The sequence below is a fragment of the Gasterosteus aculeatus genome, chromosome 11 (genome assembly GCF_964276395.1).
Source record: "Gasterosteus aculeatus chromosome 11, fGasAcu3.hap1.1, whole genome shotgun sequence".
Lineage (NCBI taxonomy): Eukaryota > Metazoa > Chordata > Actinopteri > Perciformes > Gasterosteidae > Gasterosteus > Gasterosteus aculeatus.
Window position 1 is genome coordinate 15,094,971 of NC_135699.1, and position 24,875 is coordinate 15,119,845.

The following is a 24,875-nucleotide window of genomic DNA, read 5'->3' on the forward strand; positions in this document are numbered from 1 at the left end:
CAGCGTGAATACGAAGCTAAGCAGAAAAAAAACAATCCACAGGAGCACGTGAACGCATCACTACACGGGAGCCTCCAAGTAAAAGAGAAAGTTCCCGGAGAGACGCGGAGCGGGACGCGACTCCTCCGGACCCTTCGCTCATTCCTCGTCAAGCAGCAGACGGGTCTTCTTGTTGCCACACCGTCCGAACCATGAGGTGGCTCCTCGTATTCAGCGGCGTGCTCGCGTGCGCAGGTGGGTACTGTTTTCACGTCGTGTTCGCTGTGCTTTTTGTTGAAAGGTTCCCGTCGATGTGTAAACGGACCTCCGGACGGCCGACGCCCTTATTTTGGACTCGTGTGGTTCTTAAACTGACGCGCATCGGGGTTTCTTTTTTCAATCACCTGTGGGGATCAAAATGTACCCATGTGGTCGTAGATGATGCAAAGTTATTATCAGAAATCGCATCGTTGTGCAAGTAAGACGAAGCACCCAAGAGGTGGTCAACAAGAAAACACGTGTCTTTGTTATAACGTTGAATATGGACACAACCGCATGCATCCAGCCTTCTTATATTTTCTCTAATTAATTACTCCAAGTGTCCCATGAGCCGTTGCTTGGTCAGAATCCCACCCTGTTGGCCGATGATACATCTCTGTAAAGCCCTTTGTGTACTTCCAGGACGGCCGGTGAGCTCTTCCTGTCCCGTCCAGATCAGCCCCCCCACCGTTGTGGTGAGATTTGGAGACCCCTTAAGGATCATCTGCAGCTCAACATCAGACCAGATAGAGTCAATTGGCTTGGAGTCAATGTACGGCGGCGAAAAGACAGCGGGTGTCTCTTCCGTTGTCTTGAATATAACCTCTGTGGAACACTGGGAAGTGTTGGTGATCTGCTTCCTTAATCGCGTCAAAGTTGGTCAGTGTTCAGAAAATTTTCCAGTCACAGTTTACAGTAAGTATATCCAAGGCCGGGTAGATTTTGATCCGTCAATTCCTCCGATGTTGAACATTTTTTTCTCTTTGTGTGCAGAAGCACCGGACAGGGTGTCCATCTCTCAGCCGAGTCTAACAGCCCCCCTGGTGGAGGGGGAAACGTACAGCCTGAAGTGTGACGTGGTGAACGTCGCCCCGATACAAAACCTCTCTGTGCACTGGTACAAAGGAGAGAAGATCCTCCGCACGGAGAGGTTCCACGGGTCCAGTAAGGCTCCAGTCAACGCGACGTCCGTCTTCAATCTGACAGCCCAGAGGGGGGATGACCAGACTCGGATCAGGTGTGAAGCACAGCTGGACTTGGACTTGGTTCCAAGTCTCCCCGCGATCAAGTCGGAGTCCCGTGCTGTGATCGTGCAGTGTAGGTGTTCAACGGCATCTTGAGTTGGTGGGGGATATCGGATGTGTTGGCACTTTTCGCCGATTATTCTTTCATTTTTTATTTCCATCTTCTCATTTCCTCAGACCCACCGACCTTCGCGCAGCCCGAAAATAAGACGATGGAGTTCCCGGCCGGCGGTAATTTCAGTTTGGATTGTGCGGCCACGGGAAACCCAACGCCGAAGTACAGCTGGCAGGTCGCCCACGCCATACAGCTGACCGCTGCGAAGGGGAATCAATCCGTTTGGGCTCCGTCCTTCCCTCATCCAGGCACCTACAAGTGCACAGCGTCCAACACCCGGGGCTCCGCAACCAAATATTTCACTGTCACCCGAGCAGCAGGTAAGAGATCGTTATGAGCGTCGTCCTCGTTTTCTCGTGTCATGTTGATTATTCTGTAACACCTTAATTCTACCGTTTTCCATCAGGTAGTGCCCCCGGAACCACTGCCGGGATTTTGATGGCTGTGTTCTTAGTTTTAATCGTCATTCTGGCATATGGGGTCTATCACAAACAGAAAAGCTCTGATGTTTCGGGGTCTGGACCAGCGAGCTGAGACAAGGAGAGAAAGTAATCAAAACTCTGCCCGTCTCCCACAGGGAATCGCACAACCTTTGGAGCCTTGGTTGGAGTATTTGTCTTCCTGGCGGTGGTGATCTCCATTGGCGGCCTTTTGACGTTGACGCCCAATGGCAATTTTTCTCTCAAAGGACGGCCCGCCTCATCGGCGCCCATATGAGGAGGGACTTTTTTCAATTGACTTTTTTTCAATTCAATTTCATATGGCTTGACTTATTTTGGTGCTTTTATAAACATACCAAAATCAGGTCTTTTTAAAGTATTTTCAGGCTGAGCCGGCGTGTGCTCATGTGTGGTCGCTGTTGCTTAACCCCATCGGCTTAATTAATCAATACTGAAATGATATCAGGAAACATTTCTTCACGCACTGTGGTGACCTGGCGACTTTAATCTGCTTACACTCATATCAAACCGATGTGATTCAAAGGGACGGGATCTAACGTACGGGATGGGGACGCTACTCAAGCCAATGATTTTCTATGGGGTTGGTATTAAGAGTTAAACAGAGCTGAAAAAATAATGCACCTTGAATGTTACGCTTTAATCGATCAGACCTTGTTTGTTTTTTCACTCAGGAACATTTTGATTTTGTTTTTTGACGACGTACTTGGGAGTAAACGACGACGGTGTGCATGTTATTATTTGTTATTGTATTGAAATGTAAAAAAAAAAAACGTTGATACACGGTACAACTCTGAAATGTAAAAACATTTTGCACTAAAAGCACTGTTCAGGTAAATTCTGTGATGTGCATGAATCATACCAGTTGCATTAAACATTTTAATTAAACATTAAAATCTACCGAAAGCTACCTTTTAGATTGTGCCTCATTAGGATGAACTATGAGATAATGGTCTTCATATCAGTAATAAACTAGTTAACTTTCATGGTGATTTATTGTTTTTTTTTGTCCTGTAATGAATATAATCCTCTCACAATGCATAATTCACAATAATTATAGCATTTTTATTTCGAAAACACAGCGAATCCTTTTGCACCCCAAGCTAAACTATTTGCCTCTTATCAACAAAATGAGACAAAAATAAATTATGTTAATATAAATTACCAAGTTTCATGGTGCTCAAGATGTTTTTCTCACCTCAAGCGCCCCCATTAATTGAGGAAGTTAATGTTTTTAACGGAAATACATAGTGAGAGTTTTAGTCTTTTCTGCAACTTCCCGTTAAATTAACTCGACTTCTCTGTCAGTGGTCGTCCTGAAGAATACTGATCGTCTTTCATTGATGTCTCACCGCCCCCTTTTGTCAATCTCTCTCGCTCTCTCCTCTTCCTGTCTCTCCCTCTCAATGTCTCTCTCTCCCTCACTCAGGCTGCCATACTAATTAGTGTCGCACAAAGTGAATGTAAAGGAGTGCATTTGTTATCCTGCCTTCATTTGACAGTGCAAACCTTCCTTTTTTTTCTCCTGAACTCATGTTCTTTATGTTCAGTTACTAAAGCCGTTGCCAGACAGCCCTGTTTGTGTATGCTCACACCGTGTTGCCATGACAACCTGGCAGAATGGACGTTGCACCATTTGTAGTGGAGTTTAAAAAAACAATATTTTACGATAGAGCTTAACCTGTGTTTTGTTGAATGCAACGTGAGTCTGTGCATTGAGCTTGCCCAGCTTTATAGGAAATGGAGCGTTGGATTACTTGCTCTGCAGTCGCGGTCGGAGCGGCTACGCTGTGTAGCATTCTGCTCACAGCGGGAGACCTACAAGCGACACGCTGCACCAACACTGCCGCCTGCTTCACAGAGAGTTCAGGAGCAGCCGAGCAGAACCGAAAAACAGGCGAGTTAGAACAGATCCCCTTGCGTGTGCACGTAACACAACCAAATCAGCGCTCGCATAACTGCAAATGGATTTGTCGTACATCCGGATTTCCTGCTAAAACACTGACAAAAGCAGAGCAAAGGATCAGCTGTGTTTTTCAGAGGCCTGCCACCTGTTACATTTCCCCCTCTCCCTTTTACCCCTGCCCCCTCCTACTCCCCCAACCCCCCCACGTCAGCTGAGAGATGAAGGGGGCCCTTTTGTTCCACCATAGTTCCCTGCAGAGTTGCCAAGCTTGTTGGAGTTGGAATTCTCCCTCTCCCTCCCTCTCTCTCTCTCTCTCTCTCCATCGGCTCAGTGCAGAAAATAAGATGGGAAAGGACTTTCTCAAATGGATCCTGGCGCTTTGCATGTTTTGCTCGGGTAAGACTTTTATTTATTTCATAGTAGAGCTGCTTGTGAAAAAGGTGGTGTAGCTTGCAAACAGACCTGTGGTGGTGACAATAAAGGAAAACGAGAACAACCATCAGACCATCAATAATTAGTTAGAGCTTTACTCATTTATTCGATTATTTTCTCTCTAAACGACTGCAAATATAATTAGGAGTTAGGTCTAGGACCACTCATGTTGCCATCAATATACTCGGGTGTAATTGGTTGTTATATAAAGTATATTTTTGCCAATTCCCACATACGATTTGTGTGTGTGTGTTGTGACGTGGTTGCATAACAGCTGTGCTTTTATTTATTTATTTTATTGTGCAAAATCCACAAGTGAAAGCAAGGCGATGATGCCGCGGACAACGGCGATGACTGCTGCCGTGTGTTTCAGTGTCAGGTGAAGGCTGCTCCCTCATCCTCAAGCCCCCCCGGGTCGTGGTGGGCTTCGGGGAGCCGGTGTCGGTCAGCTGCGAAGCCGCTCGCCCGGTTCGGGTCCTCGGCTGGGAGTCGGCCATCGGAGGCGTCTCCACTCAGCGGGACCTGTCGGTCCAGTGGAAGGTGGACAGCCTCATCGACTGGATCGAGGAGCCCATCTGTTACGGGGTGTTTTTCACGGCTCCCCGGCAGTGTGAGGAGAAGCTCAACCTGGTCCTCTACAGTGAGTTAACTCGTTTTTTGATAGGATAGTTCAACCCGGATAGAAGAATGTAAACTTCGTCCTGAAACAACAGGGCTGTTATTTGTCTTTAGGAAGTAGGTCAGTAAACACATCAGCTACACTGCAGCAGAAGAAGTTATTCATTCATTTATGTGGAACGGTCCATAAAACCACACCGAGTTTGTGTGGTTTTGTTGCCTAAATCTCACCTGTGTGACAATTCTCCCAATTGTAATGAAATGTTTTTGATATGTAAACCTAACGTTTGTAATATTGAACCAAACAAGGGAGTCCAGAGGATTGTATAATCCGTGTCCCTCAAAACAAATCCAAGGAGTTCCTGCCTGTGGAACTGTGTGTACATTATAAAACCCCAGAACTGAATTTAAAAAATCCAGCTACCTGAGTCGGTATCGGGCCGGATGTCCGTATGAGTTCACACTTAGTTTTGATGGAAATGGACGACTCGCATTAAACTCGCTTGACGTGAACCGTGCGTGTTATTCATTCAGAGACCCCAGACAGCGTCTCCATCCGGCCTGTAAACCACAACGGGCCCATGCTGGAGGGCAAAGAGTACCAGCTGCTCTGTGAGGTTCAGAACATTGCTCCGGTCCAGTACCTCACCCTCAGGTGGTACAAGGGCCAGACCGAGGTTTACAACCACTCCTTCGCCGATCTCACGTCTTCCTCGCCTGTCCAAGTGTCCTCCGTCCTCATGGTCACGCCGACCAAAGACGAGAACGGAGCCCAGTACAGGTGCGTAGCGGAGCTGGAGCTCGGACCGGAGGGCCCCCGACCACCTCCGTCCGTGTCCTCGGAGCCTCTCAATGCGTCCGTCTACTGTAAGTCATGAAGCTAATCCAACAACAAACAAAAAAATGAGCTCTCATATGTTAAGCGTATTCATTTGGCTGCGTCTAATCGCTGTGACGTTTGCCGTAGTTCCCCCGACGTTCCTCAGCCCCCAACCCGAGGTTGTGGACTTTGTAGTTGGTGCTGAGCTGACCTTGAACTGCACTGCCAGCGGAAACCCCACACCGGTGTACAGCTGGCAGTCCTCCAATCCCCTCGGGGAGAGGATGGAGGAGGAAGCGGCGCTCAGCTCCTCCTCGCTGCTCCCCGGGACCTACACCTGCACCGCCTCCAACACGCTGGAGAAGAAGAGCAAGCAGTTCATCGTCAAAGCCAAGACCAAAGGTAAAGAAGGGGACCCTGAAGGGCACGCGTGGTTTCTTTACAGCGCGTCCTAATCTTTTGCTTTTACACAGGTGTTTGAAACCAGACATCTTGAGATCGGATCAGACGACCACATTGGACATAAGAGGAGATGCGAACTAAGTGGATTTTACTGCTGGCGCTTTGGAGACGGAAATGACAATGCATTCACGGCTCAACAGATATTTATGAGGTTCTTATGAGAGATAAATCAATCCAATTTAAACAATATATATCTATATATACATATTTGAACATACTATGTTTGGTAACTGTAGTTTGTCAGTACTTCAACATTCTATGAGATGGATTGGTGGTGTAGTTCTCTTTTTATGCTTCCCTTGTGATATCCTGTCCCTGTAAATGTCCCTGCTACAGGACTAGTAATAAAGGATTATCTTATCTTAGTTTATTTTTCTAGAATTATTTTCACATTAACGAAATTATACTGTAACATTAATCTAGATACACTACAATGATGACTATATTATCTATTATCTTAATGTTTGCTTGAAATGTATTACCGATTGTTAAAGTTCAGCAGGTTATTACTGTAAATATGAATTGTTTCTTCATTTTCTTATCTTTATTAATAAAAGTAAAATGAAAAAAATATCCTTTACACGTATTTACTTTAGGTCTATAATAACTAGATCATACTGTAATAGTTGAATGTCGCTGCTAGATTCGAGGGCTAAACATATCCTACAAATAAAAGGACACGACAACATGTGAAGCATCTTTGTTTGCATTTTAAAGTGTGCCATACAAGTAAAATATCCCTCTATTTCCAGTATCATTCTGGTAACGTTTCAATCAGGGGGTGTGGATACTGTTGGAAAAACTGCAATAATGTCATGTCAAGAGGGGGTGTTTAGAAAAATCAAGTGTCTGTATCGTTTGTACAATAAGTTGGGTGTATGACATGTCAGCTGAGAGAATATGTCTGGTGTCCAGAAGGCCACTCCGTGTCTCATAAGGATTAGATGTATAAAGAACATGCCGGTCTTATCCCAGTATATGTGTGGGGGCTGGAAAAGAAGACCATGTGAGAATTTTTATAACAGATACCCAATGACAATCCAAGTCATATTCAAAGTTACTCTTTAGTAATTTCTGCCATTTATTCAGTTTGTGTTGCACTCACACTGCGCCACCAGGTGTCGCTGCTGCACTCTTTACGAAATGACTCGATTTGACAAGAGTCACGTGACGAAAACACCGGAAGTAGCGTTAGCTCACAGGCTAACTGCAGCAGCGACCTTTACTCTAAGAGCTCCCGGCCTATCCTGATCGATACAGGTGGGAGTGAGTCCGTAGAGACACGGAGCCAGGTGTTTCTTGACTAACGTGTGAATGTTGTCCCTCTCTGTTCCCTTTCAGGTATGCCACAGAAAGATCCGTGTCAAAGGCAAGCATGTGCAATTCAACAGTGTTTACAAGGTAGACAAAACCGTTAAATAAAGCCGATGTGCTGCGGGAGCAAATCCCCCCCGTCCCCTTTGGTGTTACGCTAACCCCGCCTCTCCCGTGTCGTCCTCGTCCTGCAGCTAACAGATACCAGGAGAGCATGTGTGAGGACGTCATCAGGGAGATGCGGCGGTGCTGCGACACTCAGGCCGGAAACTCCATCTGTTGCTCGGGGTTCAAGGACTCCAAACCCAACGAGAGCAAAAGCAGCGCAAAGCTCCCTTCAGCCCACAGCTTTTGATGGAAGTGGAAGAAAAGGAACTATATCGATGTTTTATTGACTGTCAGTGTAACATGTTATTGCATAAAAGGCATATTAGTAGGTCTGGGCACATTATGTATTAGTCTAGGAATAAGCTACTGATCGCTTGGACCGTTTAATTATTTATTTGTAAATTTGGTATCACAAATAATTATTTTCAACCGCTACATTTTCTAAAAGAAATCAATAAACTTGAGGAAAGAGTTAAAATTGACTATTTTCTCAACATGTTTGATGAACGATAAATATGTACCTCTGCCTTTATTAGTATTTAACATAACTGCATGTTTTTTAACTGCCTACACGTCTCACACACCCACACAACATTTACTGAGCGTCTTTCCTGTCTTCCGGCCTCGTGCGTCCTTTGTGACGCAATGACGCACTGACGTCAAACGGAAATCTGCAGGAGCGATTCTTTCTGGAAATCTCTAGCCGTTTCTCGCTAGCCCGCCCCAGGTTTCTCCTTCTAAGTTCATGTTGGCTTAACACAGCCCGCCGCTGCGCTGAATACTAACACACACGCATGAGAGGTGCTGAGTTTTTGCTTTATCCGCGTCTTTCGATCGGAGGTTCGGGTTTTCTTCGTTCGGCCCAGTAACTTCCCCGCTAGCCGAGCCATCTCCGAAGCTAACGCTGCTCGGTCCTCACTGGCGTCATGTCTAGAATAGACTACAGCGTGTGGGACCACATTGAGGTGTCGGACGATGAAGATGACACCCACCCCAACATCGACACGCCGAGCCTCTTCAGGTGGAGACACCAGGTACACGACAAGATGCGTTTGTGCTGTAACGTTGTTCCCCGTGCTGCTGGGTGCCAGTGATGGGTGCATTACACTGGAGAGGGCAACGACTCTCCAGCGTTTAGAATGCTAGTCTGAAGCTAGCACTGAAATAGACACGGATACGTTTCAGCTGACACCTTTTCTCGGAAACGCGTGGAATGTTCTTTTGTGTAGATGTAATAAAGTTGTTGATATAAGCATTGAAGGGAAAAAAACATTGACTGTGGATTTAGTTCTGCTCTGCTCAGTCTTTTTAAACTGAAGGATGGGACTTGGATAAAATATGGAACAACTAAGCCTCCGGCTTATTAGGAGGCATGCAGACATTTCCATAAAATACAAAGCTAGACGTGATAAGTATTACAATGCGTGTGTTTTCATCCTTAAAAGCTTGTTGTGCTCCTGATTTCCGGATTTGAGGCTTATGTTCTTCTTAAAAGCACCTCATCATTCACCCCCGCTGACCTTTGTCATTTGTCTCTAACTTAGCTCTAAACTTCCATCAATTTGGAAATGCGCTAAAGTTACTCCATTTCATAAAAGAGTTTGATTAAAATCCTTACCTCCATATGTTGTAACTGAGATCCCACGAAATCCAGCCGGTGCATCTCAAGTGGTTTATCCTCTAATAAAATGTATAAGTTAGAGATGTTTACCCTTCTCGATATCACAAATAAAAAATCATCTTTTGTTACGGCGGAGATCCTCCGCCATCTCGCTCTTGAACCCCTGTTGTTGTGACTGATGTGGGACACTCTTTATATTCGTACCTCAGGCGCGCGTCGAGCGAATGGAAGACTTTGAGAAGAAAAGCGAAGAGATGAACAAGGCCCTCGGCGAATGCCGGCGTAAACTGGCCGAGGCCCAGAAGAAAGTGCAGGAGCTGTCTCTTTCATCCACCGACGACGCCAAAGCAGAGCGTAGCAAAGCCCAGGCCGAGGAGAAGAAGCTGAAAAAAGAGGAGCGGGATTGGGAGAAGAAAATGGCGGAACTCCACCGGGAGGAGAAGAAGATGCCGTGGAACGTCGACACGCTCAGCAAGGAGGGCTTCAGCAAGGTGAGCTTGATAAGAGGAGGCCTGGAAAGTAAAAAAAAAAACACCACTCAAAGTTTGAGTTCTAATCATACGTCAAGTAAGTTATTTACCAACCCCTAGTTTAACAAAACAATAAGGTTTAGAATATATTTATGGGCAGGTCACTGTGTAAAAATAACACTGGCACTATTTAACATTTTTAGTATCAGCTGATTCACTAAGGAGAAGAAACCAGCTGTGCGTTCGTCCTGGTTGTTTCACCAGTGCTCTTTAAGGGTCTCAAAATACATGACAGAATATTGGAAAAACATTTGATAAACTAGGGTATTCTAGCATCAACTCGGAGAACAAAACACGTTCTTACCTTCCCTTACATGATAGTGTGCCTCCCTCCATCTCGTCTCTCTCCAGCGTTATGCCTCAGGCGGCTGCTGAGTGCACATCGAAGTCATGACGTGAAGAGCGAACGGCCTCGGGGGGGGAAACACCCGTGGTTGTAGTCAGTGATGCATTTGATCGGGGTCGCTGTTGGCGACTTCCACTCTAGAGTTAACTCAAAAACAAGAGGTTAGCAGCAGTCTGATCCGCTGCCATGAAATGAGCTTCTGTCGACGTTCATTCATAGCGTACATACAGTACCAGTCAAAATACCGGTCGTTCAATGGAATGAGACGGTGTGTCCAAACCTTTGACTGGAACGAAATCTCATGAGTTCCAGCTGATCTATAAACCTCTAACTTCCAGCTTGTAACCATGATTCTCTACCACTTGCTTCCTTTTCATCCTCCACAGAGTGTCGTCAACGTCAAACCGGACTCTGCTGAAGAGACCGAAGAAGAAAAGGAGAAAAAGCACAAAACCTTTGTGGAGAAATACGAGAAGCAGATCAAACACTTTGGTAAGGATCCGTGCGTGTTGCCCGGTATCGGAACGGTGGGAAAGTAGAGACGGTCCTTCACTGCTGTCTTCACTACAGTGTAAGAATACGTGTTCAAGATTTGGAGCCTGGTCGGGGTTATCACAAATTCAGCCGAATGACTTCTCTCGTTCTGGAAAATGTATTTGTCAGATCACAGGTCAAGTATCAGCGCTGCGTTTGCAAAGGCAGGAGCAGTTCAGGCAGCACACAGGCCGGAAGAACAACTAACTAACATCAGCAAGAACATCATGTTTTATAACCCTTGAAAGACAGAGAAGGAAAGATTTCTATTGGCCCTAAACTGGCGTAGAGGAGGACCTTCCACCTCCCGCATCTAAGATCCGGTCACATCCAATGTCCAGACTCCTGACTTAACGTAAACATCGTAAACAGAGTGTGTATGTTGAATAGTGTTGGTGTGTCTCTAACCCCCCTTTGGCTGGTAAATCTTCTAGTTGACCCGCAGACCTTGCATTCCTCAGCCAGGACATAAACTGACTCCCCATCCTGTCAGACTCGTGTCTGCCTGCTTGGCAGATCCTGCTTACCCCCTTACCTAACTCTTAAATCAAGACAAGACAGCAAACCCCCAACTAAGCCTATGAAAATAACTTTTGATTATCAACAGGCATGATGCGACGCTGGGACGACAGCCAGAAGTACCTCTCCGACAACTCGGATCTAGTATGTGAAGAGACCGCCAACTACCTGGTCATCATGTGCATCGACCTGGAGGTGGAGGAGGTAATGACTACGAGAAAAGAATGCGTACTCCTCCGTTCTGTGGGAGCCGACAACGAGATATTCACTTGTTTTGTTTCTTTCCGTAGAAACACTCATTGATGGAGCAAGTGGCTCATCAGACCATTGTCATGCAGTTCATCCTAGAGCTGGCAAAAAGCCTCAAGGTGGACCCCCGCGGCTGCTTTCGGCAATTCTTTGCCAAGATTAAGGTGACGTTAATTTGTTTCGATGCTCAAGGTTGCCGCGTTCTGGCTTAATAACGCAGGAAATAACGCAGAAGCATCTTGCTCTTCTTTTTATTCATCGTTGCTTTTTGAGTTGAGTGTAATGAAAAGGAGACACGAGACGTAGTCCAGGGAGTTCCTCTTTAAGGGCCTAAACGGTTTAGTTTCCAGAGTGAACATTAGGCGGCGTTTCCTGCTGACATATGAAAATAACCACACGGCGTAGAGCAAAAGGCTGCTGGTGGTCGCCGAGGGAAAACACCCTCACCAGTTAGTCAGTTTCTTTAAAACGGTTTGTGACTATGATTCACCGTTGCCATTTAGTGATGGTTTATTTGTGCGTCGGGATGCAACAAATAATTTTAATTTCTACTGTCAAAGTATTCAATGAAATGCTCACTGTGAACGTCCCCCCACAGACCGCAGACCAGCAGTACCAGGACGCTTTCAACGACGAGCTGGAGTCGTTCAAGGAGCGCGTTCGCGGACGGGCGAAGATCCGCATCGAGAAGGCCATGAAGGAGTACGAGGAAGAGGAGCGACAAAAGCGCCTGGGACCCGGGGGGCTCGACCCCGTTGATGTGTACGAGTCTCTGCCGGCTGTAAGTTCTCCCCCCCTCTGCCTTCATGTTGTGTGGTTGGTTTAAAGTGCCTCACGACAAATGTTGTCAATTACAGGAGATGCAGAAATGCTTTGATGATAAAGACATCGGAATGTTACAAGAGGTTATTAGCAAAATGGACCCAACGGTAAGTTCCTTTGTTAAAGCCTCATTGCTTTCTGATGAAAGTCTGCTGGGAATTATGTTTTTCGGTTATTTAACAGTCATCTCAGTCTACCGGTGTTGAGTCAGTTAATAATTGTGGTTGTTTGATGTAGGAGGCGAAGGTTCACATGAAGAAGTGCATAGAATCGGGCCTGTGGGTCCCCAACTCCAAGACAGATGATGGGGATGAGAAAGAGGAAGATCCTACCTACGAGGAGGTGAAACAGGAGCCGGAAGAAACCAAGAAGGAATGACCAACATCGATCGTGTGATTTGTTTGCGCAGTGTACCTACCTACTGTATTGCACCCCCACAATGTGTATGACTAGTTTGCCAATCATGGAACAAGGAAATAGCTCCTGCAAAATGCTAAACTGAGACTCGAGGTGTTAGTGTTGAGATGTCTGCGCAGCTGCGTCGCATTAGTAACTCCTGCTTGGAAAAGAAGCTTCTGCTCGTGTTTTATTTGTTTGGACGTCAGCTGTATTCTTCCACGTGCTTGTACACACCTCTCAGCTTGTGTGTGGGTGACTGCCTGCTTCACTTGTGCAATCGCACACTAGATAATGTTCTGTACCTTTTATCAGGGTGTGCGTTTACTGAATTGGATGGACAGATTTACCAAATTTGTGATTTCTTTTTTTGTTTGTTAGACTTTTAGGACTTGAGCGACCAATGTATTCAGATGGTTATTTCCCAGAAGTGACATTTTCTACAAATTTGCTTAACAAATAGTTGAATTATATCCAACTACTCAAACCTGAAGTGTCGTAGTTTTGTCAAAAACGTTGAGGTGTCACTGCTTTACTATTTAAATCATCAAATGAAGTCATCGTCATAAGAGAGTGAGCTGTTTAACATGGAGCGGCTGCATTGATTTTCCCAAAAGTATTTGGGAATTCTGAATGCCTGTGACATTCATTATAGGTAAGTATCAGTAGATGGCCTCTGGAACAGCCCCACACACATCACAATACACATTAAAAGACACCGGCAAAAAAACACATCAAATTACATTCCCCAAATCAGTGTGGTCAGATTACACTTTCTTCTTCTTTCTCTGATGCTTTTATTCTGAAGGGGAAAGTTCCAGCGCTGAGTTGAAAATAATAAACAGATATTAAGTGAAACAGCTTAATCACAAATATGACCTGACTAGATTGGATGTCGCCAAATAACAGTAATGCCCAACAGGTATTTATTTTCTGTCCAACTCAAGTCTCTTATGGTTTAAATGAATTTCTGACCAAACATTAAGGAATTCACAGGTTTTACCTGTTCATCCCTCATGTGTGTCAGCATTAAGTAGTTGGTGGCCATTGCGATGCAATACAGAAACAGAAAACACCGTTAGCGTGTTCCTCTAAAGCAGGGGAAGCCGACCAGCAGAAGTGAGCTCATTTCTATCTATAAGGATCTACAGCTTGAAAGTGTCTGGTACTCGTTGCCTTCTTCACTGAAGTTTATTGCTAATGAGCCAGATTGGATCTATTTATGGTTTCCTCTCAGATATGGGTGTTTTCTCAATGATGGCAGCCTTCTTCCATAATAGTAGGTATAATTTCATTCTCCAGGTAATGGGACGTGGGGAAAGTAACCCAAATATTAGATCCGACGGAGATTCTATTCTATTATGGTGTCATATTTTAACTTCATGGCACACAACAGAACGTTAATAATTATATTTTGATCCTAAAGATGGAGAAAGAGGAATGTTACTCAGTGTAAACATTGCATGCAATAATACCCGTAATCTAGTGTCCACTAGCCGTCCAAGCCTTTGAGATGATTGTATTGTGAAGGCCTGGAAGCCAAACAAACAACATTGAAATTTGACACGAAACCGACATCAGGAGGCTGCAGATGCCCTGAAATGAACACCAGACATCAAATAGCAAATGTGCATAAGGGAACGTGGCCTGTTGAATGTATAAACCGTAATCTCCGATGAACAATGTATTACATCTGTGAGTTTCCCCTTATTAAGTCACAAATGAATGCAATGAAAAGGGTCTGCTGTGGTCACATTGCTGGTGCATTACAACACATCAAGAGTATGTTTTTACTCAAGTAAAAGTGTACTTCAATACCGTAAGAAAAAGCATTTTGCAAAATCTTATGTAATATTCTTGAATATAATCTATAATATAACTCCCCCGCCCCCTTGTGTATATCTGTTGATTTAAAAATCTATGACAATTCAACAAATGTATCATATATGTTTTAATGTTATATTAGCCTGCAGAGGACCGAGTGAAATGAACGAGGCGAGGGTTGAAAATTGTACAGCACTTTGGTAATTTTACCTTTCTCACGTTACCATCAGTTCACCACAACGTCACTCTCATCCTCGACCTTTATTTTGAAAGGTCAGGGCTCGCGCTTGGCGAAACTCAAGGCGCGATCACGTGAGTTTCAGGAAACCTGCGGTCCCCGCTGGCGTGTTTAGTTCACGCGAACCCGCGAGTAGAAGAAGAAGAAACAGAAGAAGAAGAAGAAGAAGAGGGGGAGGAAGCGCAGACGGACTCAGCTGTGCGTTTCACGGCGTCCACGGCTCGCCGATAAATGGTAAGACGCGTTATTTGTCACGTACGCGTCGTTACGCTGTGGCGCTGATGGCACAACAACGTTTACGTATCGCGTCACGGCCTCAGCTCGAGCGGTCGGTGCGCGTCAAATCACTTTAATACAAAACGCGTGAACAGGCCGATCGATGTGGCGGAGTTTTGTGCAACGTAAACAGGTTGGACAGGTAATCACACCGGAAGTGCGTGACACACCGGTCCGCCGCACGTCGTGTTTACTCGATCGGGAGAGAAGCGCGTGACTTTATTGATTGTTTATAAAGGCCCTGAAGGGGATGCGATGATGTCATGTACCGCGTATGTATTGTATGAAGTGTCTGGTACTTTTCTGCTCACTAATCCTGCTTTCAACAAGGTACTAAAGAAAAATACCCAAATGACTGAAATATAAATTCCAAAGTCAGAACGTCGAGTATCCAAATCATGTATTATTATTCGTTATTGTATTATAATTGTTGATTCAGTGTGTACAATGTGTACATCACGTCGAAGCTGGCAGGGCGGATCTATTTTTTGACTGCAAACACTGAGCAGACAAATCTTAATTATTAATATTACATCCTAATAATTACATTAAGAACAAGTATGTATTGATGTTTTCAATTTTTAAACGAGATCTGTAAAAAAATGGGATCTGTACAGCACTTGAGTCAATGTACTTTGTTACTTCCACATTGGTATTTTATACATACGTATGTGTGTGTGTGGGGGGGGGGGGTTGTGTAGTGATAAAGCTGGCCCCACCATGTCCAGAAGAGGGAGGTCTAAGAGCTCGAGATCTGGGGGCCCCCCCGCCCTGCGCGAGCCCCCCCAGGCTGCGGGCATCCACGTCTACCTGTTCTGGTCTAAGGAGGGCGAAAGGTATCTGTCCCACTCGGCCGGAAGAGTCACGGCGGAGGACCTGTGCATCTGCGCTGCGGAGGCTGCAGGTGAGAGTGTGGTTCTGTTTTTGTGGTGTTGTAGCTTGCTGGTTTGAGGTGCGTGTGTGTGTGTGTGTGTAACCTCTGTGTGTTATTCTGCAGGGATCACGCCCCTGTGCCACACGTTGTTTGCTCTGTACAATCCACATTCACGCTGCTGGTACAGTCCGAACCATGAATTCAGTCCGGACGACTCCAACCTGGTTCTTCACTTCCGTATGAGGTTAGTGTGTGTTTTTTATCGCACACTTTCTGAAGAAGACGCAGGGAACGCTCTCTGACATTGTTTCTCTGGTTTCCTTCTCGCTAGGTTTTACTTTAGAAATTGGCACGGACTAAATGAGAAGGAGCCGACTGTGTCCCGCTATGCTCACCGATCCGGACAGGGGGGTTCTCCTCTGTTTGAAATCACATCTTTAGAGTACTTATTCTTCCAGGTTGGTGTTTGAAATCGTTTGCAGGGGTTCGCCGTGTACCAATTCGTGCCAAACATCTTTTTCTTCCGGTGTGTCCAAAAGGCCAAATATGAATTTGTGAACGAGATGGTGCAGATGGAAGACGTTCAGTCCGAGGAGGAGGGAAGCCGCTTAAAAAACGAGAGCTTGGGGATGGCTGTGCTTCAACTCTCCCACCAGGCGATGCTGACAGGCTGCACCTTACAAGATGCTGCTGATAAAGTCAGGTAATGGCTTTCGAAGGAGAGACTGTGGACCGGTGAAATAGTAACTGCACCTCTGATATTCTGGGTGGTTTAAAGTGGTGCTGTATGAGGTAGTTTTCCACCGTCCGTGTGGAGCTAAACGTGTTTCTGCCACTAAAGAGGCCTCATGTCGGATTAAGAGTACACTATATGGACAATTGTTCGACAGCTTGCACTCGCCACGAGGCAGACGTACGGCCCGTGTGTCTGTGGGGAACCGCGGGCGCGTTTCTTCATCCATGGATTATCTATCGCTGCTCGTCTTGCTCAGGGTCGCTGGATCCCAGCTGACATCGGGCGAAGGCCGAGTACACCATCCGCCCATCGCAGGCTCCTTTCTATTTCTATTTATTCATCGCCCCTACGGGCAATTAAGAGCCGTCCGTTTAAGCGTCGTGTCTTTGGACTGTGGGAGGTAGCCTCTCGGCTGAGGTTGGGTGTTGCAATTTCTAACCGATATTCCCCCACTGTGATAATCAACAGTCTCCCCTGGATCGTCAGAGCTTTTAATCTAATATAATCTCCAGGTATCATCTGTTTTCTTTTTTTTTTCTTCTTCCAGCTTCTTGCACTGCATCCCAAGGTCCTTCGCCAAGCAAATTTCCAAAGACAACTTCCTGACGAAACTCCGGATCCGGCGGGTTTTCAGAGAGTTCGTGCGGACCTTCCAGCAGCACACCGTGGACAAGGGCCGCCTGGGGGCCCAGGAGATCATGTACAGGTACATCGCCACGCTGGAACACCTGGCGCCGCGTTTCGGATCGGAGACCTTCCCGGTGTCCCAGTTGGAGCTGAGGGACGACGGCATCGAGAGCAGCTCTTACTCCAACTCCACCCGCTACGAGGGCGCCCCCGAGGACGACTTCATCGGCCCGGCCACCCACGAGGTCCTGGTGTCCGGCACCAAGGGGGTCCGGTGGAGGCCGGTGTCCGAGCAGAAGGTCGGTCAAAGCGTCCGGCCGGCGTAGTTGTGTGCCGTGCGGACGTTGTGCTCACCCGCTCTGTCTACGTAGGCGCAGGCCAACACCTACCTGAGGAACGACTACATGAAGACCAAAAAGCAACCGTCCAGCCAGCCGAGCGAAAACACTACGGATAAATGGACCTCCTTCTGCGATTTCCGAGAAATAACTCACATAGCCATCACTGGAACAAACGTGTGCATTAGCACTCTGGACAACCGCTGCTTGGTGAGAGCACTTGTTTACCCCCTTTACATAAAAGCTTCACTGCCTTCGTTTGATTGTTAAATGTGCGTGCGGTCCATTAGGCCAACTGCTGTGCTGCTTATTACTCATTCCACTGATCGACAGTAGAGAATGCATGAATTCTCCTATATTCTATATGTTTATAAGAGCTTCGGGTTTTTGTCCGGCTTCAGGCTTCTTCTTCTTTTTTTCACCGTGTTTTGAATGTATATGTGTCTGTAGGTGGGAGCTTGATTGTAAGCCGGTGGTGTTTCTGTGTGTGTGTGTGTGTGTGTGTGTGTTTATGTAGGAGGTTCAGATGAACTCCAGCCAGGAGGCCCGTTCCTTCATCTCCCTCCTGGATGGGTACAACCGGCTGACTGCGTTCGCCCACCACTATCTTTGTCATGAAGTGGCTCCCCCGAGGGTGGTGCTGAGTGTAGCCAATGGACTGCACGGACCTATGCAGTGAGTTTTTCTCCTTTGCGCAACACAAGCGGGCCTTAGAGGAACGCAGCGGGTTACATCACCACGCTTGGTGTGCTTCCAGTGACGATTTCGTGCTGCTGAAGCTGAGGCGGGAGGCTGCAGAGGAGGGAGCTTTCCTCGTACGCTGGAGTGCTCTCGATTATCGCGGCATCATCCTCGCCGTCCTGAACAAAAATGAGGTAAGTCCGAGAGCCCACGCCTCCTCTCTGGAAGTGACGCGGCCGTGGTGAAGAACGCTTTTACCCCCTGTTCACCCCCCCCCTCCCGCCCCCCCGCCCCCGTTGGCTTGTAGAACGGAACGAAGCCGGGCCACAAGCAGTTCCGGATTCAGCTCAAGGGTCCGAAGTTCTGCCTGGAGGGCTGGGATCGAGAGTTCTCCAGCGTGAAGGAGCTCGCGGAGAGCCTGAAGACCTTCGTGCTCAAGTCTGGTTCCGACAGCTTCACGGTCCGAAAATGCTGTTTGCCGAAACACGCAGGTCCGTGTTCATTGGGCTTCTTTGCCTGCGTTTCTTTTGTGTCGTGGTATGTTTAGGCCTTGACGTGTGTCTGTGTGGCGTAGAGCTCTCCAACCTTGTGGTGGTCCGGCAAGGTGTTCCCACCGAACACTTGACCCTGAACACGACGCAGCTGCGCTTCCACCAGATCAAGGAGAGAGACATCGTGCAGGTAGAGGTGGAGACGCGCTTCATCCGCTGCGGCTTCGTTGTGCGCGAGGCCCTCCATCTTGAACGGCTGTTGTGTTCATCTTTTAGAAGCAGCACCTGGGCCGCGGGACCAGAACCCACATCTTCTCGGGACATCTGCTGGTCCAAGGCGGAGGAGAAAACGACCAGGATGACGAGTTCAACAACAACTCTGGGGGCCGCAAAGAGATCCAAGTGGTTCTGAAGATTCTAGACCAAAGCGATAAAGACATCGATTTAGTAAGTTGTGTGTTCTTTTAATGGATGTTTTTGAAGTGGGGTCGTAGGCGGTACTTATCCACAGTCCCCGTGTCAGCGGCAGCACATGGAGTTTGAAGAAACAGAAGGGAGCACCAACGCGGGAGAGAGTATTTTAAAAAACGTATGCTTTATAAGTGTAGCAAATTTCTAGAATCACTGGTACAACCCTTCTAACAGGCCCACGAAAGCTGCCGAAGCCACAAGACTCCATTAGAGAAATCTGTTATTTTACCTTGCAGAGCGAGATGCTGCTGGTCGCTGTAACGGTTTGACCCACTAACCAACTAATGATAAAAGATAAACGATCAAACGAGCCCGCTTCGACACACCTGAACTGTGCCGTGATGTCCAGCAACGCTAAAGAGTGACAGCGTCTAACCTGCTCGCATCCTCAACTCTTTCTCTCCTTCGTGATTCTCAGGGCTTTTTGGAAACTGCGAGCCTGATGAGCCAGGTGTCCCACAACCACCTGGTGTTTGTGCACGGCGTGTCGGTCAAAGGGTCCGAAAGTAAGAACAATAACACCATTCACTTTTACAAACCCGACTTCCCCTTTTGCTACTTCCCCATCACAGTCCCAGTTCGTGACGCAAATGCAAAACCACCATGCCGACACAGATGCCACTGGTTTGTTTACATTTTGCCCTCGGCGATGCCGAACGCCTCTCAAGCCTCGCCTTCTGTCTTTGCAGACATCATGGTGGAAGAATTTGTGGAGTTCGGGCCGTTGGATGTTTTCCTTCGCAAGGAAAAGGGATCCGTGAACTCTCAGTGGAAATTCATTGTTGCAAAACAACTCGCCAGTGCCCTCAATTATCTCGTGAGTTCCACCAACCACTCTGTTTGGTTTTTGTATGTCACAGATTCTAATTCAATATGATTAATTCGTTAAAGTGCAGTGAGAGTGATCTAATCAGGTTGTGCAGCTGTGCTGCCGGCTGAGTCTTGAGCTGCAGGCAGGAAATGAGTTAATCGTATTATCAGACCCGAGTGCTGCGAGTCAAGTCCCCCGTTGCCCTGATTAACTAAGAGCATCGATGTTTTGTGTTCACACTCGTTACGGTGACACTGCATCCCAAACGAGCTGAACGCCCGGGACTGTTTTCATCCCCGCAGGAGACCAAGCGGCTGGTCCACGGAAACGTGTGCGCCAAGAACATTCTGGTGGCGAGGCGCGGTCTGGAGAGCGGCACCAGTCCTTTTGTCAAGCTGAGTGACCCAGGAGTTTCCCTGAGTGTCCTTTCAAGGGAAGGTCAGTGTCTCGGTATCACGAGCCCAGAATCCACCTGGCTTTGTAGAAAGTGTCCTTCAGCTGCAGGAGGTTCTGTCATATCTGTGCTCTTCTTACTTATTTTAATCAGATTTAGGAAACCGCTGCAGCATTTTGAGATAAAACTGCAAGACAACGGGAAATAAGTCACGGGAAATGTGTGACTTATTTCCTGTTGTCTTGCAGTTTTATCTCAAAATGTTGAAGTCGGAAATTTGGTCAACAGAGATTAGAGCTCAATATTTCTTATACAAATGTAACTTAGTTTAATTTGCATATCCAAATGAGACAATACTAATAAAAAAATGTCTTATTGATAACTATGGACCTTATTTCCCGATCATGCACTTTTTGTTTTCATTATTTTATTGCTTATTTGCCTCTTTGGAAAACCGTTTGCTCTGTTGTTTCGTAATCTGTTTTCTCTTGAATGTGAGAGACATTTTCCTTTTTTTGTTCTTGGGCATCAGCCAGTGAGTTTGCACACAGCACAACGCGTGCCTTATTATAACGTACATCATGTCAATATAATCAGCCACACAACTTGAATTTATCATCAAGTGGGATCCGATATTCAAAACGGCTGATCCAGAGCCCGATAAGAAAAGTGCCAGGACCAACTTCGTTTACTACTTTATTTGACTGACGCGGGTTCCGTTACTCTCGAACCAAATTCTTCACCCGGAGCTTGAGATCGCCGTGACGTCATACGTGTGCCTCGATTGTAAACCGCAGAGCGCCTCGAGCGCATTCCCTGGATCGCCCCCGAGTGCGTCGACACCGGCTCCCACGCCGCCAACGCCGCCGACCAGTGGAGCTTTGGCGTCACGCTGCTCGAAATCTGCTACGACGGCGACCTTCCCATGAGTGGCGGCACGTTGTCAGAGGTAGTACCTTTTTTTTTTTTTCTCTTCCCACAGGAAGTTGTACCTTTTTTTTTTTTCTCACTTTTAATTACAATCCCCCGAAACAGAAAGAGCGCTTCTATCAGCAAAAGGGTCGTCTTGCCGAACCCTTGTCCCCGGAACTGGCAAAGTTCTTCAGCATGTGTCTGACCTACGAGCCGCTGGAGAGGCCTTCGTTCCGCACCGTGCTCAGAGAGCTCACAGGGCTCATCATCATAAGTCAGCGTTTTCTCCTCAAATGTCTTATTTATTTTATTTTTTTTATCCAACCTATCTTGGCTAACGTGCCGTTGTTTCTGCTTCCGCTCGCAGATCCCAACATCTCCCCCAGCGAGGCTCTCCCCGACACGGACCCCAGCGTCTTCCACAAACGCTACCTGAAAATGATGCGGCACCTGGGAGAGGTGAGTGTATAACCACGTCGCCCGTAGTTCACTTCTCCCCGTGACGGTCGGAGGGAGTAATCCACCTCTCGTCGCTCTCGTCCGCAGGGTCACTTCGGAAAGGTCACCCTCTACCTGTACGACCCGGCCAACGACGGGACGGGAGAGCGCGTGGCGGTCAAGGCTTTGAAGCAGGACAACAGCCAGGTCCTCGAGGGCTGGAAGAAGGAGATCGAGATCCTGAAGTCTCTCTATCACAGCAACATTGTCAAGTACAAGGGCTGCTGCACTGAGCTGGGTGAGGCCTCAGCTGACGCGTGTCCGTTCGTTGAAAAGCATGCAACAACATAGTGTCTCACGCGCAGAGCTCGCTCGGTGCTCGCGGAGCTTCGGCAGTTGGCACGTGATGGATTTCTGATTCCTGCTTTTCTCACAGAAAAGAATGAAAAATCTATTCAACGCGCCACACTGTGTACGTCAATATTGTGAGCTTTCTACGCGCAGCCTGCTGAGCACCAGGCAGCAGGTCAATCTTCCCTTTTGCGAGGTAATGGAGGTGGGAGGATAAGCCCTGTTGCGTTGTTTACTGACAGGAGGACAAGCTGTGCAGCTGATTATGGAGTACCTTCCCCTGGGGAGTCTGCGGGACTACCTCCCCAAACGCAAACTGGGAGTGGCCCAGTGTCTCTTGTTCGCTCAGCAGATCTGTCAGGTGAGGTTTTGTGCTGATCTTCTATTCTGCTTGATGTTCCAACATTCCTGGTGCTGCAGGATAAGTTCTCCTGTGGTAGATGATGCATCACATTAAGCTTTAATATCTCTGTGTCTTGTTGTTAATTCATGATGTCTTTGTTGAGTAATTTAGTACTTGCATGATGTTTTTCTCCAACCAGGAAATAATCACTTGGCATGTTCTTCACCGACACGTCGTTTGCATCACATTTGCAGCTGACTGTCACTTTCATGATTGAAGCATAATACACGTTGCGTTATTGATGCATTATGTCGAAGAAAGATGTTTAGAGCCATGCAGGCTGCTCTGTGCTGTAAATCATGCTAGCATGCTAACATGCTCACAGCGACAGTCAAAAGTCTAAGTTAAAGTCTGTAATCAGTCCAATAGCTGTGGAAACGTTTCAGCCCGGACCAAAGCGATGGACAGACCGGCCTGATATGTGCCGCGATTATGGCGCCGCAAAGGATTACACTCTATAGGAAACTTAACAGCGGAACCTTTTCAATAACATTGAACTCTTCCGTTCCTTTACACACAGCGACTTGGTTTAACATCCACATTTTGCCCCGGTAATTGCATCCAACTTCTGTTCCTGTTCCCTTTTTAAGGGGATGGTGTACCTGCAGTCCAAGCGATACGTCCATCGAGACCTGGCTGCCCGTAATGTCTTGGTGGAAAACGACAGTTTGGTGAAGATTGGAGACTTTGGCCTAACGAAGCACATCCCCGAAGGCGAGATCTACTATCGTGTTCGAGAGGACGGGGAAAGCCCGGTGTACTGGTGGGTTCATTCCGCACTTTTTAGTCTCATTCAATGCTTTGTCTTATGACTTTGGCAACTAAACGGTATTTCTTTGCACTGTGCAGGTATGCCATTGAGTGCTTGAAGGAGAATAAATTTTCCTTTTCCTCTGACATTTGGTCCTTTGGCGTCACGCTGTATGAGATCCTGACCCGCTGTGAAACCCGGCTGAGCCCTCCAAACGTACGTCGTGGCCGGCCTCTTATAAGCAGCTCAAAACTGCTTCTTTGTGCGACTAACGGAGTGCATTTTGAGTCCCTGTGTTAGATGCCTAATGGGCTCTGTTGTGTTTTAAGGTCTGTTTTGACAAGATGAAGGAAATCAAGGAGGAGAAGAATGTGATGGTGCTCATAAAACTGTTGGATACACAGTGGCGATTGCCTCGTCCCAAAGGCTGCCCTCATGAAGTAACATCTCCTTTAAGCACTATTGACATTTTATTGGCATCCTGAGTAGCCAGATTATTCTATAATGACTTTTTTCCATTGAACCAACAGGTGGGGATGTTGATGGAGCAATGTTGGGCTGCGGAGCCGGCAAAACGACCGTCATTCGGATCCCTCATCGAAATGTTTGAGGCTATCCGCCAGACATACAACTGGCAGCCGCACATGAACTTTTCTTTGGCTTAGATTTGACTTTATGTATTTATATGTCATCACACTGCCATCGTTGCGCCAATATATTACAGGAACGTAGAGTTTCCCGCTGAGCAATGCAGACTCCCCTTATTTTCACAGACGTCCTTGCCGGTTTAATTTTGTTTGTCACACCGTTATCCCCTCAAACGTGATAAAACACAGTGATGAATCTCTGTCTTTTCTTTCTTTTCTGGTGAATGAGTTGTACTTGAAAAGAGTCTAGTCCTTGGGAAAGTATCAGCTTCTGCCTTTAAAAAATTCTAGGTTTGCGCATATAACAGTTGGTATTAGGAAAATGTAGGATTACTCTCATTAATTTACAGTTTGTATATTCATTTCTGTGTATGTTAATTTTTATTTAGTGTAAACTGAGAGAACAATATCTAATAAACCATTTTATACAGGACTGAAATACATTGATGTATGTGTCAAACTGTACACAATTTCATATCTGTGTTTCCTGTTCACCTGCCTCTAGGAAGGAAATTAAAAATACGTCCAATTTGTGAAAACTTAAAAGACCCACTCGACTGCACCCCTTTAATCAATCTGTGGCCCTCTTCACCATGACCTTGCTGCACAGCGGGAAAAAATTAACTACACTGCTGCTTGAAAATGTACATTATCCTAATGTGCACATTAATCACCCACAAATAAGTGGGTACAAGAATAGCCAGAATACCACCCAGACACTATAAACATTACAAACTTACTGTAAAGATCGCACTGTGTGTTTGAAGGAAAGTGCACAAAGGACAAAAAGCTAGTATGGTGAATGTATAACTGGAGAGTACAAAGGAACAATTCCAAATGTTGTCACAGTCTGCTGAGAATCTGCATGCGTTCAGACTTACCGTCCCCTTACCAGCAAGCCAAAACAATTACAGGGGACAATTCCATGTAAATCTCTCTCTCTCTCTCTCTCTCTCTCTCTCTCTCTCTCTCTCTCTCTCTCTCTCTCAGAGAGATATAAATACACACATATGAATAAAGAAATATGAATGCAAACAATGTCTTGTGTTTATAACTGGATGCATTCATTGAAGTGTGTTTTTGAAGTTGCTTTGTAACAG

General features: G+C 46.5%; 4 protein-coding genes across 5 annotated transcripts; all 4 read left to right on the top strand.

The window, feature by feature from the left end:
- Window positions 1–60: 60 nt before the first annotated feature.
- On the top strand, window positions 61–6,438 carry LOC120827805 (vascular cell adhesion protein 1). The gene is made up of 10 exons (XM_078084738.1): window positions 61–234; window positions 661–933; window positions 1,012–1,335; window positions 1,440–1,697; window positions 1,955–2,091; window positions 3,957–4,137; window positions 4,547–4,813; window positions 5,326–5,658; window positions 5,759–6,013; window positions 6,085–6,438. Exons 1-10 carry the CDS (start codon window positions 192–194, stop codon window positions 6,090–6,092), a joined length of 2,079 nt encoding a protein of 692 aa, XP_077940864.1. The 5' UTR covers window positions 61–191; the 3' UTR covers window positions 6,093–6,438.
- An 802-nt stretch (window positions 6,439–7,240) lies between these two features.
- cmc4 (C-x(9)-C motif containing 4 homolog (S. cerevisiae)) lies at window positions 7,241–7,973 on the top strand. The gene is made up of 3 exons (XM_040191923.2): window positions 7,241–7,333; window positions 7,415–7,474; window positions 7,582–7,973. The coding sequence occupies exons 2-3, from the start codon at window positions 7,417–7,419 to the stop codon at window positions 7,740–7,742; spliced, it is 219 nt and encodes a 72-aa protein (XP_040047857.1). The 5' UTR covers window positions 7,241–7,333; window positions 7,415–7,416; the 3' UTR covers window positions 7,743–7,973.
- A 32-nt stretch (window positions 7,974–8,005) lies between these two features.
- Window positions 8,006–12,999, top strand: cdc37 (cell division cycle 37 homolog (S. cerevisiae)). The gene is made up of 8 exons (XM_040191922.2): window positions 8,006–8,529; window positions 9,326–9,607; window positions 10,379–10,484; window positions 11,134–11,249; window positions 11,336–11,458; window positions 11,893–12,075; window positions 12,152–12,223; window positions 12,354–12,999. Exons 1-8 carry the CDS (start codon window positions 8,422–8,424, stop codon window positions 12,492–12,494), a joined length of 1,131 nt encoding a protein of 376 aa, XP_040047856.1. The 5' UTR covers window positions 8,006–8,421; the 3' UTR covers window positions 12,495–12,999.
- Window positions 13,000–14,619: 1,620 nt separating this feature from the next.
- Window positions 14,620–24,321, top strand: tyk2 (tyrosine kinase 2). 2 transcript variants are annotated; one of them, XM_040191920.2, is made up of 24 exons: window positions 14,620–14,808; window positions 15,552–15,754; window positions 15,848–15,968; window positions 16,056–16,182; window positions 16,264–16,427; window positions 17,008–17,386; window positions 17,459–17,635; window positions 17,943–18,100; window positions 18,183–18,300; window positions 18,414–18,597; window positions 18,681–18,787; window positions 18,874–19,044; window positions 19,487–19,574; window positions 19,758–19,885; window positions 20,182–20,317; window positions 21,071–21,222; window positions 21,309–21,459; window positions 21,553–21,644; window positions 21,732–21,921; window positions 22,217–22,335; window positions 22,968–23,140; window positions 23,227–23,344; window positions 23,458–23,568; window positions 23,659–24,321. In XM_040191920.2, exons 2-24 carry the CDS (start codon window positions 15,571–15,573, stop codon window positions 23,791–23,793), a joined length of 3,483 nt encoding a protein of 1,160 aa, XP_040047854.2. In that variant the 5' UTR covers window positions 14,620–14,808; window positions 15,552–15,570; the 3' UTR covers window positions 23,794–24,321. The 2 variants fall into 2 exon arrangements, with proteins under 2 accessions (XP_040047854.2, XP_077940133.1); XM_078084007.1 differs by having other exon boundaries at window positions 14,629–14,808; window positions 21,309–21,644.
- Window positions 24,322–24,875: the final 554 nt, after the last annotated feature.

What these genes read in the sequence shown, in the direction of transcription:
- LOC120827805 (XM_078084738.1), top strand. Translation starts at nt 192, where the DNA reads ATGAGGTGGCTCCTCGTATTCAGCGGCGTGCTCGCGTGCGCAG. An exon ending in GCTTTGCATGTTTTGCTCGG is followed by an intron (nt 4,138 to 4,546) that starts GTAAGACTTTTA and finishes CGTGTGTTTCAG; the next exon opens with TGTCAGGTGAAGGCTGCTCC. An exon ending in TCTCAATGCGTCCGTCTACT is followed by an intron (nt 5,659 to 5,758) that starts GTAAGTCATGAA and finishes CGTTTGCCGTAG; the next exon opens with TTCCCCCGACGTTCCTCAGC.
- cdc37 (XM_040191922.2), top strand. Translation starts at nt 8,422, where the DNA reads ATGTCTAGAATAGACTACAGCGTGTGGGACCACATTGAGGTGTCGGAC. An exon ending in TCTTCAGGTGGAGACACCAG is followed by an intron (nt 8,530 to 9,325) that starts GTACACGACAAG and finishes TTCGTACCTCAG; the next exon opens with GCGCGCGTCGAGCGAATGGA. An exon ending in GCAAGGAGGGCTTCAGCAAG is followed by an intron (nt 9,608 to 10,378) that starts GTGAGCTTGATA and finishes CATCCTCCACAG; the next exon opens with AGTGTCGTCAACGTCAAACC.
- tyk2 (XM_078084007.1), top strand. Translation starts at nt 15,571, where the DNA reads ATGTCCAGAAGAGGGAGGTCTAAGAGCTCGAGATCTGGGGGCCCCCCC. An exon ending in CTCTGGACAACCGCTGCTTG is followed by an intron (nt 17,636 to 17,942) that starts GTGAGAGCACTT and finishes GTGTTTATGTAG; the next exon opens with GAGGTTCAGATGAACTCCAG. An exon ending in GCGATAAAGACATCGATTTA is followed by an intron (nt 19,045 to 19,486) that starts GTAAGTTGTGTG and finishes CGTGATTCTCAG; the next exon opens with GGCTTTTTGGAAACTGCGAG.
- cmc4 (XM_040191923.2), top strand. Translation starts at nt 7,417, where the DNA reads ATGCCACAGAAAGATCCGTGTCAAAGGCAAGCATGTGCAATTCAACAG. An exon ending in AATTCAACAGTGTTTACAAG is followed by an intron (nt 7,475 to 7,581) that starts GTAGACAAAACC and finishes CTCGTCCTGCAG; the next exon opens with CTAACAGATACCAGGAGAGC.